This window comes from Pseudonaja textilis, chromosome 7 (assembly GCF_049901715.1).
Source record: "Pseudonaja textilis isolate UNSWEBS1 chromosome 7, rPseTex1.2, whole genome shotgun sequence".
NCBI lineage: Eukaryota > Metazoa > Chordata > Lepidosauria > Squamata > Elapidae > Pseudonaja > Pseudonaja textilis.
Window position 1 is genome coordinate 11,412,339 of NC_141996.1, and position 17,919 is coordinate 11,430,257.

Below are 17,919 nucleotides of genomic sequence, written 5' to 3' on the forward strand. Positions count from 1 at the left end.
CCATTTTCTTCTTTACAGGTTACGCAGTTAAGTCCGTGCAGGGACATGACCGAGGCAAAGCCTGACAGCCTCAGTTTGCTGAGCGTGCTCCTTAACGAGGCAGAAGATGGCAACCCAAAGCAGGTTCACTTTGATGCTATGAACAGCCACGCGGAAGACGATCCTTTGTTTCCAAAAGTGAATTCAGTGGAACAAACGGGTAAGAAGAGCTTGTCGAATGCTGTGATGGGTGTTGGATTGCTTTCTTTGTCTTACTGCTTCTTAAACATTGGCTGAGCTTCTCCCGATTGAAATGGACACATGTCAATTTGTGTTTCTAGCTCAGTAACCTTGTCCTATCTAATGACTTTCAGTTACGGTCTGTTTTTGAAACTAAAGAGCCTTCATAAACGACAGTTTCATTGGAGATACATTGTAATGGTTTGAGTTCAGGTCAGACCATTGTCACTTTTGGCTTCACAGTCAGTATAGTATATGAATGAATGAATGAATGGTGGAACAAATAGTGGAACGAATAGTGGAATGAATGAATGACGGAATGATGGAATAAATGAAGAATGAATGAATGCTTTATTTGGTCAAATTTCAGGATATGAAGAGCATCTTACTGGAGATGCATTCTACACTCCCAATGTTGATAAAACTACAGTCCGGTAAAAGCCCAACTGTATCTTTACACAGAATAATAGATCTGTTAAGAACTATTTCTATAGCTGATGATACGTTTATCTTTGGTGCAGAAACTCTCATGCAAAGCAATAGAAACATCATTATTGTCATCCTACTAATAAGAGGGGGTGGGATAAAGAAGATGATAAGGATAAATAATAATGTTATAGCCATACTACATGGGTAAATAGACATAGACATCAATATTGTTATCCTCATATTGCAGGGAGAACAGCTTCCTTCACAAAAAAATAGATTTAACTGGGAAACTCTCAGTCCAGAGTCCAGAGATTCTGGGTCTGAACGTATCTTTATCTTGCAGGGCCATTTCAGAGCACATGGACTAGAGAAGAGAAACAGAGACTTTCAAAACCACCTTTGGTCAAAGTAAAACCAGGGCTTGATTTGAAGCAGCATGAACTCAGTGCCATACAAGAACTTGACACACCAAGGAGCGACAGATTTTCCACTGCAGGTGAATTATGACCGTATAACGCTAATCAAAATCATAGCTCTTTTCTGCACTGAAGCATTTCACTTCCGTTTCATTTAACTGCGAAAGCCTATGTTTGATATGGTGATGGGCAGCCTGGAAGAGATAATCAATATCTCTTTCAATTCAATTTTACCCTTACTGTTCCTTTCCTGTTCCTCAACTTGCCTTATGTTAAACTTAGCTCATTTTAGGATACTTTGATAGTGTTTGTATCAGATTGACATTGTGACTTGTTCTATACAGTTATTGTGCCTTAGTTGTAGCTTGGAGATAGTTTATATACACACTTTGTGTATGTACATGTGAAAACGTTTCTTTAGATGAGGCAAAAATGACAGTTTTGCCTTGCCTTGATGCACGTTTGAGGATACCTTGTCTCGTGCTTCTTCCTTTTCTCATTAGTCATATTGATTGTCAGGAACAAGAAAAAAATAAGATACAATATATTATTGATGGTTGATAACTGATGCATCATTCATAAGATATCGGCATAGATACACTGTTGGCAACATGTGAAAAGCAATTTAACTAGTTTTTTTTTTTTAAACAAACCCTAAAACATAAAAACCCTGTTTGTTACCACACAAAATATTACAGGGGAGCAGTTGCAAAATAAATGTGCACAAATTGCTTATTTCTGTAGGAGATGACCAGGCTGAGCTCAAAGTGGGGGGGCGGCAGTCAAATGTGTCATAAATCATGAGTCCCTGTGCACCTGAAAGAGATTTAAGTCCAGCCCATCTTGAATTCCTCTCTTATCTCCTGGTCATTTCCTTTAAACGCCAGTTGGCCAGATTCTTGTAGAGAGCTTCATCTTGCAATAAATCTTTATACTCATTTGAACTACCTGAACCTCCTGATTTCCCCGGTGCTTGACAATTTGCTTCTTTTAAAAGATTTGTCTGGTCGCCTATATTGTGAGACACCACTCTGGGCTGCTAACAAGAGTAATAAAAATACAATAATTTAACGAAACACAATACAATACAACAAAGAAGAGAAACCAGATGCCCAATCCAATTACATTCAGGCTCCAACCTCACTACGCAGGCCCTGGGGAGAAAGCCAGCCCTTCATGGCTTTCCAGAAATTTAAAAGGGTGAAGCCTTAAATCGTCCCAAAGATGTGTTTTTTTTTCCAAGGGGCCACTTGACTTTCTGGTTTTTCTTTGAAGATGTTTCGCTTCTCATCCTAGAAGCTTCTTCAGCTCTGGATGAAAAGTGAAATGTCTTCCAAAATAATAATAATAATAATCAGAAAGTCCAGTTGTTTCTTGGAAAAGCACCTTTAGGATAACCATGACCCGGATGACTGAGAATCTCCATAGACATTTAGTGAAGTCTTAATGTATCTCAAGGGGAAAAATATTCTATAGGGCACGGACCCTGAGAAAGATACGCCTCCTAAGCCACCCTAGGCGGCCACTTTTAAAGGAGAGGATCTGGAATATGTCCATTCTGTACGGTCCTGTGGGGCAGCGGAACAGCAAGCACAGCTGTTTTCTAATCACCTTTCCTCGTTGCTACAGAAATTTCAGGATACAAAGAGCATCTCACTGGAGATATATTCCTCACTCCCCAAATTGATAAACTACGGTCTAGTAAAAGCCCAGCCGAGTCTTTACAGGAAGAAATAGATCTGCTAAGAACCATTTCTATGGCTGATGATAAAGAACTAGATTTTGGCCAAAGCTTGGAACGTATACAAGGATCAAGCCACGATGAATCGATGTGGAAAGCTAATGGTTTGTATGACTCAGGTGAGAAGAGTTACCTTTTGAGAGAATGATTCCTTTTCAGCAGGAGCGGTGGTGGGGTTAAATTTCTTATCAAGTCTGTAACGATAATCAAAACGAACTCTGAAATATCCATGTGCATTTTTGACGTTTAAGAAATATTCTGTAATCACTGCCATGGAAAATTAACAAGCATTGGCATTGCTTTTAGAAAGCAATAAAGCTCCAATGACTGGTTATACGGTATTCCTTAAGGTTTCCACTCTTTATAGACTCGCAAGGACTTGGTACAGTCAAGAGTAAAATCTCGATAAAGGGAGATGAGAATATAGTGGATGAATTATTTAAAAGATTTCACCAAAGACAGTAATTTTCCCTGTAAATAAATACTAGCATGGGTAGTCCTTGACTTAGGACCACAATGGAGCCCAAAGTTTCTGTTGCTAAGCGGAACAATTAAGTGAGCTGTGCGGGATTTTACAACCTTTCTTGGTCTAGTTGTTAAGTGAATGGCTGCAATTGTTTAGCTAGCAACAGGGTTGTAAAATGAATCTGGCTTCCCCATTGACTTTGTTGGTCAGATGGTCACAAAAGAGCACAGCGTGACCACAGGATACTGCAACGGTCATAAATATACAGAGGACGCTATAGCCATCCCTCTTTAAACTGCTCTGACTCATCTAGAACAGTGGGGCGGAGCGGTGGGGGGCTGTGAGGATGCTTTTTGTAGATTTTAGTTTTAACACAATTCTTCCACATAGACTAGTGTCTAAACTTCTGGACCTTGGCCTTTCTTATTCAATCTGCCTTTGGATTATGGATTTCCTGTCTGGCCATTCACAGAGAGTCAGATTAGGTAATCGTACCTCTTCAGCCCTTATTCTTAACACTGATACACCACAGGGTTGCGTGTTGAGTCCCTTACTCTATACTCTTTATGTGCATGATTCCATTCCCACTCACGCTAGTAATACTATTGCTAAATTTGCAGGTGATACAGCAGTAGTGGGACTTGACTCCAGAAGGGATGAGTCTGCCTGCCGAGATGAGGTGGACCGTTTGCTTTTGTGATGTCAAGACAATAACTTGGTCCTCAACACCAGTAAGACTAAGGAGCTTATAGTGGGCAAAAGAAGGACCAGATCAGACATCCAGCCCTTGCTTATCAATGGAGACCGAGTGGAGCAAGTGGCCAGTTTTAAGTTGCTGGGTGTTATCCAAAAAGAGGACCTGACCTGGGGTGCTCACCTTGCAGCACTGGTCAAAAGGGCCCAGCAGAGATGATACTGCCTGAGACTTCTCAGAAAACAACAACTGAATGAAAAAGTGCTGGTGACCTTCTACCGCTGCACCGCAGAGAGTATCTTAACTTACTGCACCTGTGTATGGTTTGCCAGTTGCACAATGGCAGATAGGACAGCACTCCAGAGGGTTAACGTCATTGCCTAGAAGATTATGGGTTGTCCTCTCCCCTCTTTGGAAGAGCTTTATAGCTCCCGCTGCCTTAAGAAAGTTCAAAAGATTCTCAAAGATCCATCTCATCCTGGGCACCCTTTTTTTGAACTATTATCATCTGGCAGACGGTGCAGAATAATAAAAACAAGGACAAATAGGCTGAAAAACCGCTTCTATCCCAGGGCAGTAGCTCTATTGTATTCTGCTGTATAGTGCAGTGTTTGGTGCGGTGTCAAGGGTTTCCAGTTCAGTGTGTGAAGGGTGAAGGATGTGTGTTTGTGTTTATTTTCATGGTCATGGTCATAATGTGCACTGAAGACGGTGTTTGATTTCTTTGTACGAAGTGCAATGACAATGAAGTAAAATAAATATGAACCAGTTTCCAAGCATCTGAGTTTTTATCACATGACCAGGGGGATGTGCAACAGTTATGTGAAAAATTGTCATAAGGCATAATTATCGGTGTTGTTTTTAACTTTGAGTCACTAAACGAAGGGTTGTAAGTCGAGGATTACCTGTACCAATAGTTCTCCACTTAGAACAGTTCACTTAGTGACTGAACAGCACTGAAAAAAGTGACCTATGACTGTTCTTCACAGTTCTGGCCCTTGCAGCAGCCTCATGATCATGTGATCAAAATTCAGATGCTTGGCCACTGGCATGTACTTAGGATGGTTGCAGTGTCCCAGGGTCAATGTGAACACCTTTTGCGACCTTTTGACAATTAAAGTCAACGGAGAAGCCAGATTCACTTAACCAGGTTGCTAACTTATCAACTGTGGCGATTTACTTTTCCACTGTGGCAAGAAAGGTCATAAAGTGAGGCAAAACTTATTTAACAAAGGCCTTGAGTTTGACACCCCTGCTCTAGAGCAACATTTCTTAATTTGGCAACTTGTGGATTTGTGGATTTCAACTCCCAGAATTCCCCAGTCATGTGGGTTTGAAGTTGAGGACAAGTTAAAATCCACAGATCTTAAAAGTTGCCAAGGCTTGAGAACCTCTGCTTAGATGTACTGTGTGGTGCTGCTGCAATGATTGTCAACCACCACTTGTGGAATTATGTCTGTTAAAAGTTAAACTTGAGCGCATCATGACTTGCCAGTTGTTTCATGTTGCTTCCTCTTCTTTATATCCAATCCATTCCAAAGAATTTACTTCTGTAGATCGACATTTATCAAATTATTCTGCTGAGAATGGAAGAAAAGTTACATCTCCGGATCCATCACTGAGGCCAAACAGCCAAGTAAGTGATAAAAACTAGTATTTAGTATTTTATATAATTGTACCATTTACTTTAAACAATCTCATTCTCTTTTAATCTTTGCATTTTAAATACTGTTCATTAGTACTCTCAACCTGGAAGTGACATGAACAAATATACTCTTCATGTTTTACACTTCATGTGACATAAGAAGGTCCATCTGGCACATTTGGCACATTTATTTGCATATGTTTTCCATTACAGTGTCCCTTTTAGATTCTTTAAAAGGCAAAAATAATACAGAAAGACGGTATTATTTGATATTATGTAAATAACAGCATGGAAGTACAGCCTCTCATTTAAAAGAATGTTAAGTTTTATTTTGATTCGATTAAAAAAGTCATTTGCAAACAAAGTACTACATTTCTTGAAAGCGTTTTAAAAGACACACAGTTAACACATATTGCATTTTATATTATAATAGTGCAGAATACAGATTTTTATCATTTAATAGCCATAAAAGTGTCTTGAATTGCTTTATTATTCCTCTGAGAGCCTCTTATTCACTGTGGCTCTGTGATGAGAAATAGCCAAATATGAGCACTAAAATGATCAGCTGATCTGTGGTGCATGATTTATATACAGTTCTGGGAAGCAATTCAAGCCTGAACTTGTGTTTGTGTGTTTGATGATTTGTGAGTGTTGTGTGTGAGGAATGAGTATGAATGTAGTCTGAGGAGTGGGAGATTTTGCTGTAAGCTGGGAGGTGGGGAGAGGAGGAGAGCAAGAATGAGATTGACTGTTCTGAGCAGTGATGAACCTGACATGTACTGACAATTGAATACATGGAGGTTTCTACACTTGAACTGAGCTCAGAATGGAGTAAGTTTTGATTTGAAGCACTTGTAGTAATCAGTTACTCATACTGTATAATACTCTTGCCCTAGGTAACACTTTCAAACGCGTGGTCTCCGGGTTTGTTAACACCAACAACTTGTACACAGCAGGTGGCTTCTGGCTATTTTTCTTCAGTGACTCCTTCTGCTGCCAACTTTATAAAAAATTACAACATAGATGATAGTCTTGCTGGTAAAGGTAAATGTTCTGTCCTCACTACATGGTAGTCTGTGCAGCTTGACATGTGGCTAAACCCACCTATCCTCCAATAAAACAGACCGTGTACACAGGTCTGAATGCTTTATTGAACAGGATATGGTGAAACTGGGGAAAATAGGAATACCTACAATCAGAACAAAACACAAGTATTGAGTTACTGCTGAACTTAACAATTAATAAATATAAGTAATGTAAATCACCAGCAGTGCACTGTGTGTGGGATGCGGGTTTGTCCTTGGATGACCATATGCCACAGATTAAAATGGATTCTTCTTTGTGCTTCTGTCTTCTCCAAATGCTAAAGGAAAATGGAGTCTAGCTTCCCAGCGTGCACTTGGTTTGAGATTGTGGGCTGATGGGTAAAATGGGTTGGGTCAGCTTCAAACAATATACTTAGTATTTTGTCTACTCCAGCCACTAGATGGGGCTAGAGCGCAGCAACAGTATATAAAGATAGGTTGGGGCACATTTGTATCTCCGTCCACTAGATAGGGTTAGAGAGCAACAACAGTATATAAAGATTATATGCGGGGGCATGACAATAAGTTTGTGACAAATTCCAATAAAATGACCTGGCCTCTTTTATCTATCTATCTATCTATCTATCTATCTATCTATCTATCTATCTATCTATCTATCTACTTAAATAAATAAGTATAGAATGAGCGAGAAAGGTGCTTTTTCAAAAGGCAACTGGGCTGTTTTTTTCTCAACTGTCAGACTTATCCTTCCATCCCTGCCACCATCACCATTGATGAAGTTTCTTGAATGAGAAATCGAAACTCTTCTTCCTTTTCCTCAAGGAAAAAACAGTCCAGTTGCTTTTTGAAAAAGCACCTTTGAGATAACTATGACTGGGAGGACTGAAAATCTCCACAGGCAGTTAGCTAGAACCTATGTTTGTGAAGCTCTACCTCAGGGGCATCAAACTCGATTTCATTGAGGGCTGCATCAGGGTTATGTTTGACTTCGGGAGGGCAGGGGGTGTAGCCAACACCTCACTCATGTCGGGGGTGCCTGTGGTGGCCCGCGAGCTCTGCCAGTGAATATCTCATAAGCTACATTTTCAACTGCGACGGCTTCCTACAACCTTCTGCCAGCAAAAATGGGGCTTGGGAGGGCATTTTCGTCCTTCACAACCTCCATTTTCAGCTGCAATGGCCTGCTGCAGCTTTCTACCAGTGAAAACGTAGCTCAGGACGGCCACCTGCTGGCCTCACGACCTCTAGTTTTGGCTGTGACAGCCTCCTGCAACCCTCTGCCAGCAACCCTCTGAGGGTCGCCCCCCCAGCTCCGTTTTTGCTGGCAGAGGTGCCGCGGGCCAGTCCTTTGCTGTTTCCAGGGAGGCCTTGCGGGCTGGATCTTGCCCCTGGGCCTTGAGTTTGACACCCCTGCTCTACCTGATATGAAACTATGAGACACACTAACCACCCAGTTCTTGCAAATGGAAACGTTTGGGTTTCTTTTTTTTTTTTTTTTTGACGTGAATAAAGTTCAGAATTATTTGTAATTGCTTTGCAGAGTCCTGTGCAGCCAAGCAACGGACTAGCCTTTTCAGCTTTCCAGCAAAGGAGATTTCAAGCGCTCCTTCATTTATACAAAAATCTGATGACTCCTCAAAGCATCCCAGTTCTCGCCTCCCTTTTGAAGAAATGGAGTACAATGGAAGCAAAATCCAGCAAATAATAAACAAATACAGAAAAGATTTCAGCTGGTCATCACTGAGTAATGTATCTTCTGGCCATGGTAATGGAATTAGAAGATAATAAATGGAGTATTCCAAAGCATTCAGAAAAATTAATTCTCTGTGCATTATTTCCCCATGCAATACGCTATTTCCACTATGTACAGTGATTGGGATTGTGGGAACGTCCCACCAATTTTACATCATACTGTGATGGAATCCACCCCCCCCAGGAGGTTCCCTGAATCTCTGCATGAAATGCATCATCTTGAGTGCATTGCTGTCCAATTACTAAATGATTTAGATCAGAGGTCCCCAAACTTGGCAAACTTTAAGTCTTGTGGACTTTAACTCCCAGAATTCTCCAGCCAGCTATGCTTAAAAAAATATGCTGGCCGTGGGCTTAGCTACCCCAAGTAACTGCTCATACATAATTTAATTTTATGCATAATTTTATTCATCACTTGTCCTGTGTGTTTTTAAAAATAATTCATTGCTCTGATGTTTTATATTTTGATAGATACTTTATATGCTGTTTTTGTTAATTTTTTTATATGTTAATGCTGTATTCTGTTACACAGTATAACACACACACACACACACACACACACACAGAGTGTAGTGGATCAACAGAATTGTAGTTACACAATAGACCAGAAGCTGAGTGAAGAAGTTATTGTTTTAATGTTGCATTTTTTAAGTCCCTGTTTCTCTGAATTTTGCAGTCTGGAAAAATTTGCCTCGAGTTGGTATTTCCTCTTGACGCAATATTAGATTATTATTTTTTTAGCGTTCGCTGAATGTTCCTTTTATTTACTCTACATGTCGTTTTACTTCCAATTTTATGACTCCAAATTGGTCGTCTAAGGTTTATAGAGTTGCCATAGTGACTACAAAGTAACAAGCCACAAAAGTTAAATTCTGAAATAAACAGGTGTGGTACTGTCTGAAATTCCCTTCCATTTATTTTAGATCCAGCGGTTGGACTTGATGCTACTGATATAGAAAGAAATTTTCCAAATTTCCATCGGGAACTTTTTCAGCCTTTGAAACCGAGTTCTGACTTCGACATCTGCTCGACTCTTTCTCAGTGCAGAATATCTCACAGCAGCAAAGACTTAAGCAAGGTATTTTTGAATGAAGAAAACAGAGAATTATTCTTCTTTTGAAAACTCAGCTCTGGCTTAATTATCTTCAACAGTACATTCATTGTGGCAAATAGGTATAGTTACCTAACTATAGTTAATACGTAACTTTAGCCAAAGTGTCCTCGACTTAGAACAGTTCATTTAGTAACCGTTTAAAGTTACAACAGCACTGGAAAAAGTGACTTATGAGCATTTGTCACACTTAATGACCACTGCAGCACCCCTATGGTCATGTGTTCAAAATTCAGCTGCTTGGCAACTGACTCATCTTTATGACGGTTGCCGTTTCCCAGGATCACGTGATCATTTTTGCTGACTTGACAAGCAAAGGCAATGGGGAAGCCAGATTAACTTAATAAACCATGTTACTAACTTGACAACTGCAGTGATTCATTTAACAACCATGGCAAGAAAGGTAAAATGAAGCAAAACCCACTTAACTGTCTGGCTTAATGACATACATTTGGGGCTCAGTTGTGGTCGTAAGTTGAAGACTACCTGTATCTGTGTAACGTATGTTCCCATGAAGTCCATAACATGGTTGTATAGTGGACTAACAGTTTTGTTGCTGCATGATAGTTACAAAAATGCTCTGCCACCATTTCAATTCCAGTGGTTCTGATTCTACCAAATCATTAGTAGCACCAGAACTCCATATGTTAAGATGAGCAAACTTTGAAGGTTTTTAGCCACCTCTCGTGAGATTTTCATGCTACATCTTGATTCTCCCCTGATGCATTTTTATTCTATAGGTTTCAGATTTATCTAAGAGCCAAGATTTAACATCCTCTACCATAGAAGAGGGAAGGAACAGTACGTTATTTATGAGCAGAGGAAACCTAAGCAATTTTCAGCTAAAGGAACAGAATGATGAAAGGGTGAATCAGCCAAGGCAAGGTAATTGTTTACTCATTTGGTCTTTGAAGTTGGGAAAATGTTTTTAAAAGTAAAAAGTTATTTTGTTAGCAAATGGGAGGGTATTTGAATAGGTGCTGACCTATTTCTATTCAGCTTTGAAGTTTAGGTTCCAAAGGTTCCGTTTGATTCACTTTCCCCAGCAGATTTTACAGCAAAGATATTCATTCATTCATTCATTCATTCACACATTCACTCATTCATTCATTCACTCATTTATTCACTCATTCATTTGATTTCAGTAGCCACCCATCTCAGCAAACAACTCTGGGCGGCTCACTTCAGAGACATACAGTCTATTTAATTAAAATCTTAAAAACATTTTAAAACAATAGAACAAGATCTAGATTGCCAAGCAAGATATAGAAGAAACATTTGATGACAGACCAATTGCCGATTACCAGCTGCGCTGATAGTTTTGTTTGCATCACATGGTTTCCATGACATTTGCATCTGGCATTGAGGATGCTGAGCTTGTGAGCTGGAAAGCGGACAGCCTGGCTTCAAAACCCGAGCGCCGCGCAACAGGGTGATCTCCCACTCCTTGCCCCACCTCCTGCCCACCTAGCAGTTCAAAAGCATGCAAATGTGAGTAGATAAATAGGTACCACTTCGGTGGGAAGGTAACATCGTTCCATGAGCCTCAGCGTATAGTCCTGCTGGCCACATGACCATCCGACAACGCTTGCTCCCTTGGCTAAGAAACGGAGAGGAGCACCCCCTGTTAGGGTCAAACATGACCAGACAGGGAAACTTTTACCTTATTGAGAAATAATCATTATGACTTGGTTAATCAGGTTCTATACCCTAGGAAAAAAATGTTTTTCAGTGAGGAATTATAGCTCAGTACCGTGTTTTCCCAAAAACAGGGCTCCGGTATTCACCCCCATTTAAATCACGAGCCTGTAGCCAGATCTATCAGAGCTTAAAGAAGATTTAATAGGAGTGAGCATGCTGGTGCTACCTGGGTGTACCTTCCATAGCCAAGAATCATCAGTCATGCTGTCCAGTTATAATTTTGTGTGCCAGAAATTTTGATCGCCTAGAAATTATCTATGGAAGCATTTAAGGAATGTACTACTTCCCCCCGACCCCTTTCTGCTGGCAACTCTTAAACGACCAGAGAAATATTTTATGAGTTGACAACCAGGTCTTATATCAGTTTTTGCTCCAAAAAACGCATTAGGACATTTTCCGGTTAGGTCTTATTTTTCAGGGAAATACGGTATTAAATGTGTCCTTCTGGTTGATGATCTTAAACTGGGGCTAATTTCTGGGGTAGGGCTTAAATTATGAGCATCCTAAAAAATCATGCTAGGGCTTATTTTCTGGTTGGGTCTTATTATTTGGGGAAACACGGTAGAGTCTGCTTTTTTTCCCCCGTCTCTGAGATCTTGAAGGTTCCGGTAAGGCCTTTGCTTGAGAATCTTGAATGAAGCATCCATCTGGCTTTAGAGCAGATGGTCTGACCTGGTGGAAGGCTACTTTATTTATGTTTTAATACACACAATAATTGTTCCTCTGCTTCGGTCTTCTAAAACTTCAGTCATGTTCTGAATTTATGCGTACTTAACCTTACCTAAAAACAGTTTGCTGGCCCTTCTCAGCTGTTCACCTAGCTGCCGAAGAATTGTCCGAACGGCTGTCTCTGGAAAGTACCTTGCACAACAGTTTTAGTGGATCCGGAGCGTTTTGTTTCAACCCTGAAGAAAACCGTGAGCTAAGCAAGGACTGCGTTGAGGACCGTGTCGTTCTTTCACCCGAGACTGGATCGTGTGAGGCCCTGCAAGATGACAACAACTTTCGTCACTTCTGTTCATCCATAGAAAATTTTCGTAGCCTTATTCCGGTTGAAGATCAGACTTCCATGTACGAGATGATTCCAAGTTTTGGCCCAAGGAAAAGTACTCATGAGAGGACAGAATTGGCAAAAGAGGACACGAGCTCAACAACAGAGAGCCTCTGCTTCGTTGAACTACCCACAGCGTCGTCCAACAAAAACAATGAAACGGGGACCAGGAACCGATTGATAGAAAGTGATATCGCCCATTATGCTTTAAGTTCCACGCAAGAGCAGAGGTTTCCAAAATCGAAGGAGCTTCTGGGTTGGCCTCAAGAAATGAACTCTGGCAATCCCTTCCAGAATTCTGCTGAGGAAAATATCAGTCAGCCCGCCATGTTTCCACAACTAAATATGGATGCCATCCAGGCTAAAAGCGCGGATTCCCATTTGTCACAGTGCAGCATCCCTGTTTGGGTAAGTCTAAGGGATCTGAGATAGAGATGATTTAAATTCAGTAAATCAAATTGAAGCTGTTCTGCTTAGAGGGGACATTATGTTCTGACCCAAACCTTGTTCCAAGGAAACAAACACAAAACAGAGGTAACAGCAAAACCTTGTAATGATTCTTTACGAATTCTGTTCATTCATGGTTAAAAGGCTGTTTCAAACTAATTATTTCTGATAAGAATGAGCCTTGCCAAGGTTGTGCAAGGCTGCCAAGAACACTAGATAAAATTACTAAGAAATACTTCAAACACAACACCAACCAAGATATTCCGAACGTCCACAAGTCTAAAGTGCAAAAACTTCCTTGCTTCCTGCAAAGAACTCCAGTTTCTCAGCTGGCTTTTATCTCTTGAGGGAGGGGCCGTTACCATGCAGCCTTACTCCCAAGTCGCCTGTGCTGCTGCAGCTGCTCTTTCCTTCGAGCAGCCCTACGTGCAATGGGCACAGGCTCCTTGGCGACCTCTTCATCACTGCTGCCAGCCTCCACAATCTCTGAAGGCAGCATTCTACTCCCTGATGGTCCTGGCTCCATCTCTGCATCACACGCAGGCCCCTCATCTGAGTCCTCACTCTCCGAGACCTCAGCCATCCACACCTGCTGCCGGCGAACCACAACACATTAAATGCATTGTTTTTGAGCTAACGAAAGCCGTTTACCCTAATTAAAACCTATAGGAGTAGTACATAAAGGTATAAAAATAACTCCATTTAATTTACAATTGCTCAAATGCCAGAAGAAAGAACAACAAATTAATAGACATAGGCTAAATAAGGCCAGAACTAATCGGATTTTCCTAAGACAGGAGTGGGCTGCTACCAGTTTGCACTGGTTCGGTCAAACTGGATGTTAATTTTACATCTGGTTTGTTGAACTGGTAGTTGCAATGATTGGCTGGAAATTCCAGAAGGCTGGAAACAGGCCTGTTTCTGGAGGGCCTCTGGAGCCCGGGGAGGCTGTTTTTACCCTCCCAGAGGCTTGAAAACAGACCCCCCCCCCCCAAAATGGTGCAGGAGGCTGACTAATACCCCATGGCCATGCCAACCCAGCAACCAGGCAGAAAAACGATTGCTAAATTTTTGAAGCCCATGCCTGCCCTAAGAGGAGGGTTCATGATGGGGTATTGCCAAAGTGTCGGTCCCGTTGCATCAACTTTACCTCTTTTGGCGCTATCTCTCATGATATGACCTTTTGCCGGGGGTGGGGCTCCAAACTTGACAATTTTAAGACTTATTGTGGTTAGCCGGCAGCAGGCGTGGATGGCGGAGGAGAACGAGGACTCAGATGAGGGGCCAGGACCATTAGGGAGTGGACTGCTGCCTTCAGAGATTGTGGGAGCTGGCAGCAGCGATGAGGAGGTTCCCGAGGAGCCTGTGCCAAGTGCGCGTGTGCGTGCAGGATTGATCGTAGGAGGGAGAAGTTACAGCAGTACAGGCCACCCCGGGAGTAAGGCTGCAAGGTAATGGCCCCTCAAGAGGATAAAAGCCAGGTTTGAAGAAGTGTTCTTTGCAGAAGGCAAAGACACTCTGACGCTCAGCCTCGTGGACATCGTAGTTAGTATTTGAAAACTCTTGGAAACTACTTCTTACCTCTGGGTATTTGGCAGCCTTGACAGACAACTTGGCAAGGCTCTTCCTTGTCGGAGCTAATTATTTGGAAGCAGCCTTTTATCTGTGAAGAAACAGAATTCGTGGATTAAACCTTAAAAGGCGGGGGCTTGCTACTTTTGACTTGTGTTTTGCTCTCTTGGAACCAGGTTGGGTCAGAACACTTACGGACTTCAACTACCAGAATCCTCAGCCAGCATGGCTGGCTAAGGAATTCTAGAAGGTGGAGTCCACAAGTCGTAAAGCTTGGGAGCCCCTGCCCCTAAAGGGTTGGGATAGAAAGATGCAGGTCTTGAATCAAACGCTTATCTCTGGCAGACAAAACCTGCGTTTTTGTAGAAATTCTGATTATTTACGGTTTCCTACCATTAAATTTCTTAGGAGACCCTTACAGGAAGAGGCATCATGGAAGAACCGGACCTGACGCTGGTAAGCTCTAACGATATCAGCACTGCAGAATCAGAGCTTATACCTGGCGTTCATTTGGAAGTGAAGGACTCTCCCCAGGTAATAACGTGAGGGGTGATCATAGGCACTTTTTAATCTGGCCAGATGAATTACGAATGTACATACGATGGAAGAATGGTGGAATCATAAAGAGTAGAGTGCTTTGAATTTGCAGGCCATCTGGCTGCTTAATAAGATAAGTAGTTGACCAACTGGTTACAATAACATTTGAGGCCAGGACTGTTGTCACTAAGGAAAACGTGGCATCACAGGACCGCATCCCTTAGCGGCGGCAATCCTGGTTGCTGCTGTAACCTTATGAGGCACCGCTTGAGTTGAGGAAGGCTAGAGAGCGCCTGGGAGACCCAGTACAAGCTTTGCAGGTAGCAGGCTGCAGTAGGCAGGAATGACTTATAACCAGCCCTACCAGCCTTGACTTTGCTTGTGGAAAACCCACCAGGAGGTTGCAAATGGCCATCATATTATCATGTCTCCCTGTAACTTAATAATCAGCCAGGCACCCAAGTGACTGGATCATGATCATGTAACTGCAGGGCTGTTGCAATGGCTGAGACTTCAGGGACTAGTTGTTTATCCATTATTTTCATCACCAAACCGTCATTGAACAAATGGACATAAGCTGAGGACTACCTGTAATTAAGGCCAATATATTCCAGTTAAAAAGTGAAACCTCAGCTATTCTTTATTTTAGGTGTGTATTCATCCTTTTAGTGGTTTTGTTCTTTTTACTGCATCGATCCTTACTATGCCAACAACACCTTACTATATTTACATACTAGCTCGATACCCGGGCTTCCCTATGAAACTATGTGGTCGGGGAAGAAAATAAGAGGGGGAAATTGTGCCTCTGCCTACCAGCATCCATTGGTATTCATCTGGCTAGCATCTTGTCCGTGTGTGAGAAACTTGAGGGCTGTTTGGAAACTGAAACAGTATTTGCTGTATGAGCAAGGAGACAGCAAGGAGCTTGGGCGTGGCTTAGCTCAACTGTTCTGTAATAAATCTGCTTGGTGCTCTGAAACTGAAACTCCTCTGCTTGTGTTTTGCATTTGGAACATATTTCTTTCAGGTGGGGAGGGGGAATAGAACTCCTTTGCATCAGAGCCTGTTAATAATAATATAGGAAATACTAATGCTCTGACGGTCATTTCAAAAAATCTTTTCTTAGTGAGCACCTAGAAGCCAAGAGGAACATAGGTGGCAAATTTCAAGTTTGTAGGCTTTACGGTTCTGGAGATTTTGTGATGATGTGTGAGATGTATTTCACTTTTATATAGAGAGAATATTTTTTTGACAGAGTAGAGGATTTCTCCCATTGAACCCAGAAGTGGATGAATTTTTCACTCAGCTGGACTATCCATCAGTAACGCCAGGCCCCCTAAATGATCTGGATGAAAACTACAAGCCAAGAGGTGGTATGTACAGTGGTATACATTGTAAATGTATGAATGTAAATCAGAGCCTCTTGATATTCAGAGAGGATAGCAGCTTGAATTAAAAACTGTAATACCCAGGCAGATAATACAGGCAGTCCTCAACTTATGACCACAACTGAGGCCAGAACTTACGTTGCTAGGTGAGAAATTTGTTAAGTGAGTTTTTTCCCCCCATTTTACGATATTTCTTGCCACATTTGTTAAGCGAATCATTGCAGTTGTTAAATTAGCATGGTTAACATAGTTGCTATGTCAGTCTGGCTTCCCCATTGACTGGCTTCAATGCAAACGCTTGTGTTGTGTAGTCGTGACAAACAGTCATTAAGTGTGAAAATCAATAAGTCACTTTTTTCATTTCCGTTGTAACTTTGAATGGTGTTAGGGATACACCCTAGCAGGATCTGCAGGGCAGTCAGGCAGGCAGGCAAAATATGTGAGATTAACATTTTGTAGCTTACACTCAGTAAAACAGATACACAGTGCTAATTAAATAGTTTATTCCAGTAAGAGTTATAGCATAGTCAAAACAGTCCATATATCATTCACTAGTTCAGTCCGTCCAGGGATTATTCAGTTGCAAATTCCAGTGTCGAAAAAGAGAGGTCAGTAAACTTACAAATATCAGTCCAGTAATATATCTCCTTGCAGTAGAGATATGAAGAACTCAAAAAACTCCTCTCTTCCTTCAGCAACTCAGCAGTAGGGGAAACACGCAGCAAACAAACCATCCATGCAATCCAGTAATTGTCAGCAATCAATCAGGTTCTCTTGCTCCCTCTTATGGTGGTTTCACACCGCACCCAAAATTACATGCTTTGCAGTTTTTAAAGTGACACACACTTAAACTTACAATCATAGTTTATATATATTATTTTACCCAAACTACGTTAGGTAACCTATGTTATTCCTAACAAATGGTCACTAAATGAACTCTTATTAACTTGAGCACTCCCTGAAGTCTTGTGAATGAAGGCAAATACACACCTCCCAGGATAATGGTTGCAGGATCCAATCTTGAGTCCCTCACGAGGACCAAAGGTTTATTTTTCCAAGCTTTCAGGCTCATTCCTGTCATCAGAGAAACCCTCCCTCCCTCCCTCCCTCCCTCCCTCCCTCCCTCTCTCTCTCTCTCTCTCTCTCTCTCTCTCTCTCCCTCTCCCTCTCCCTTTCCCTCTCTCCAGAATATGTGCAGTGGGCTGTTCTATGTATTGTATTTATATGATTCCTGGTTGTGTGTAGCTTTTAGTTGTTAATTAGAGTGTTGATAGTTAGGTATTAAGTCAGTTTATAGAGAGAGGGGGGTTCTCTGAGGATGCTGTCTCATTATCCTGAATCTTGTATATACCCCTCCAAAAAAGGAGTTTTAGTAAGATGGCTTTACTCATTCTCTTCTAAAAAGACTTTATTAGCCATCCCTATATCAGACCTTCCTTCTTATGCCACAAAGAGGAAGTAAAGGAAGAATGCACCAAGCACATTAAATAGACTGGCTTCATTACACTTGCATGCTTTTGCATCCAGAGTGTGTTTTTGTGGGTTTCATCTTGCCTAAAATCTGACCGCAATGCTTACAGGATCTGGCCTAAGGCCGGTTTGTTAGTATTATTACTGTGCAAAAGGCTTTGAACTCAAAATCTGTGCTAGAAATGCTCCCAGCGTGAAAGAGCACAGATTTGGGTTGGATCGCTTCTGTGGTTA

At 41.5% G+C, this 17,919-nt stretch overlaps 1 protein-coding gene and 1 non-coding gene across 10 annotated transcripts in view; both read left to right on the top strand.

Moving 5' to 3' along the window:
• CEP295 (centrosomal protein 295) overlaps nt 1-17,919 on the top strand; it is a 50,550-nt gene that overhangs the window by 29,375 nt on the left and 3,256 nt on the right. For 4 of the 9 annotated variants that reach the window (XM_087937038.1, XM_087937043.1, XM_087937042.1 and 1 more), the window contains 11 exons: nt 19-199; nt 992-1,144; nt 2,694-2,924; nt 5,507-5,601; nt 6,507-6,654; nt 8,197-8,421; nt 9,332-9,486; nt 10,260-10,404; nt 12,012-12,679; nt 14,699-14,824; nt 16,083-16,200. In XM_087937038.1, coding sequence (XP_087793164.1) covers nt 19-199; nt 992-1,144; nt 2,694-2,924; nt 5,507-5,601; nt 6,507-6,654; nt 8,197-8,421; nt 9,332-9,486; nt 10,260-10,404; nt 12,012-12,679; nt 14,699-14,824; nt 16,083-16,200 — 2,245 coding nt within the window. The remainder of the gene's footprint in view (nt 1-18; nt 200-991; nt 1,145-2,693; nt 2,925-5,506; nt 5,602-6,506; nt 6,655-8,196; nt 8,422-9,331; nt 9,487-10,259; nt 10,405-12,011; nt 12,680-14,698; nt 14,825-16,082; nt 16,201-17,919) is intronic. The other 5 variants (XR_015744259.1, XR_015744260.1, XM_087937039.1 and 2 more) reach the window with 5 other exon arrangements.
• LOC113440523 (small nucleolar RNA U2-19) lies at nt 6,131-6,212 on the top strand. The gene has a single exon (XR_003374738.1). It is a non-coding gene; the product is annotated as a small nucleolar RNA U2-19 (small nucleolar RNA).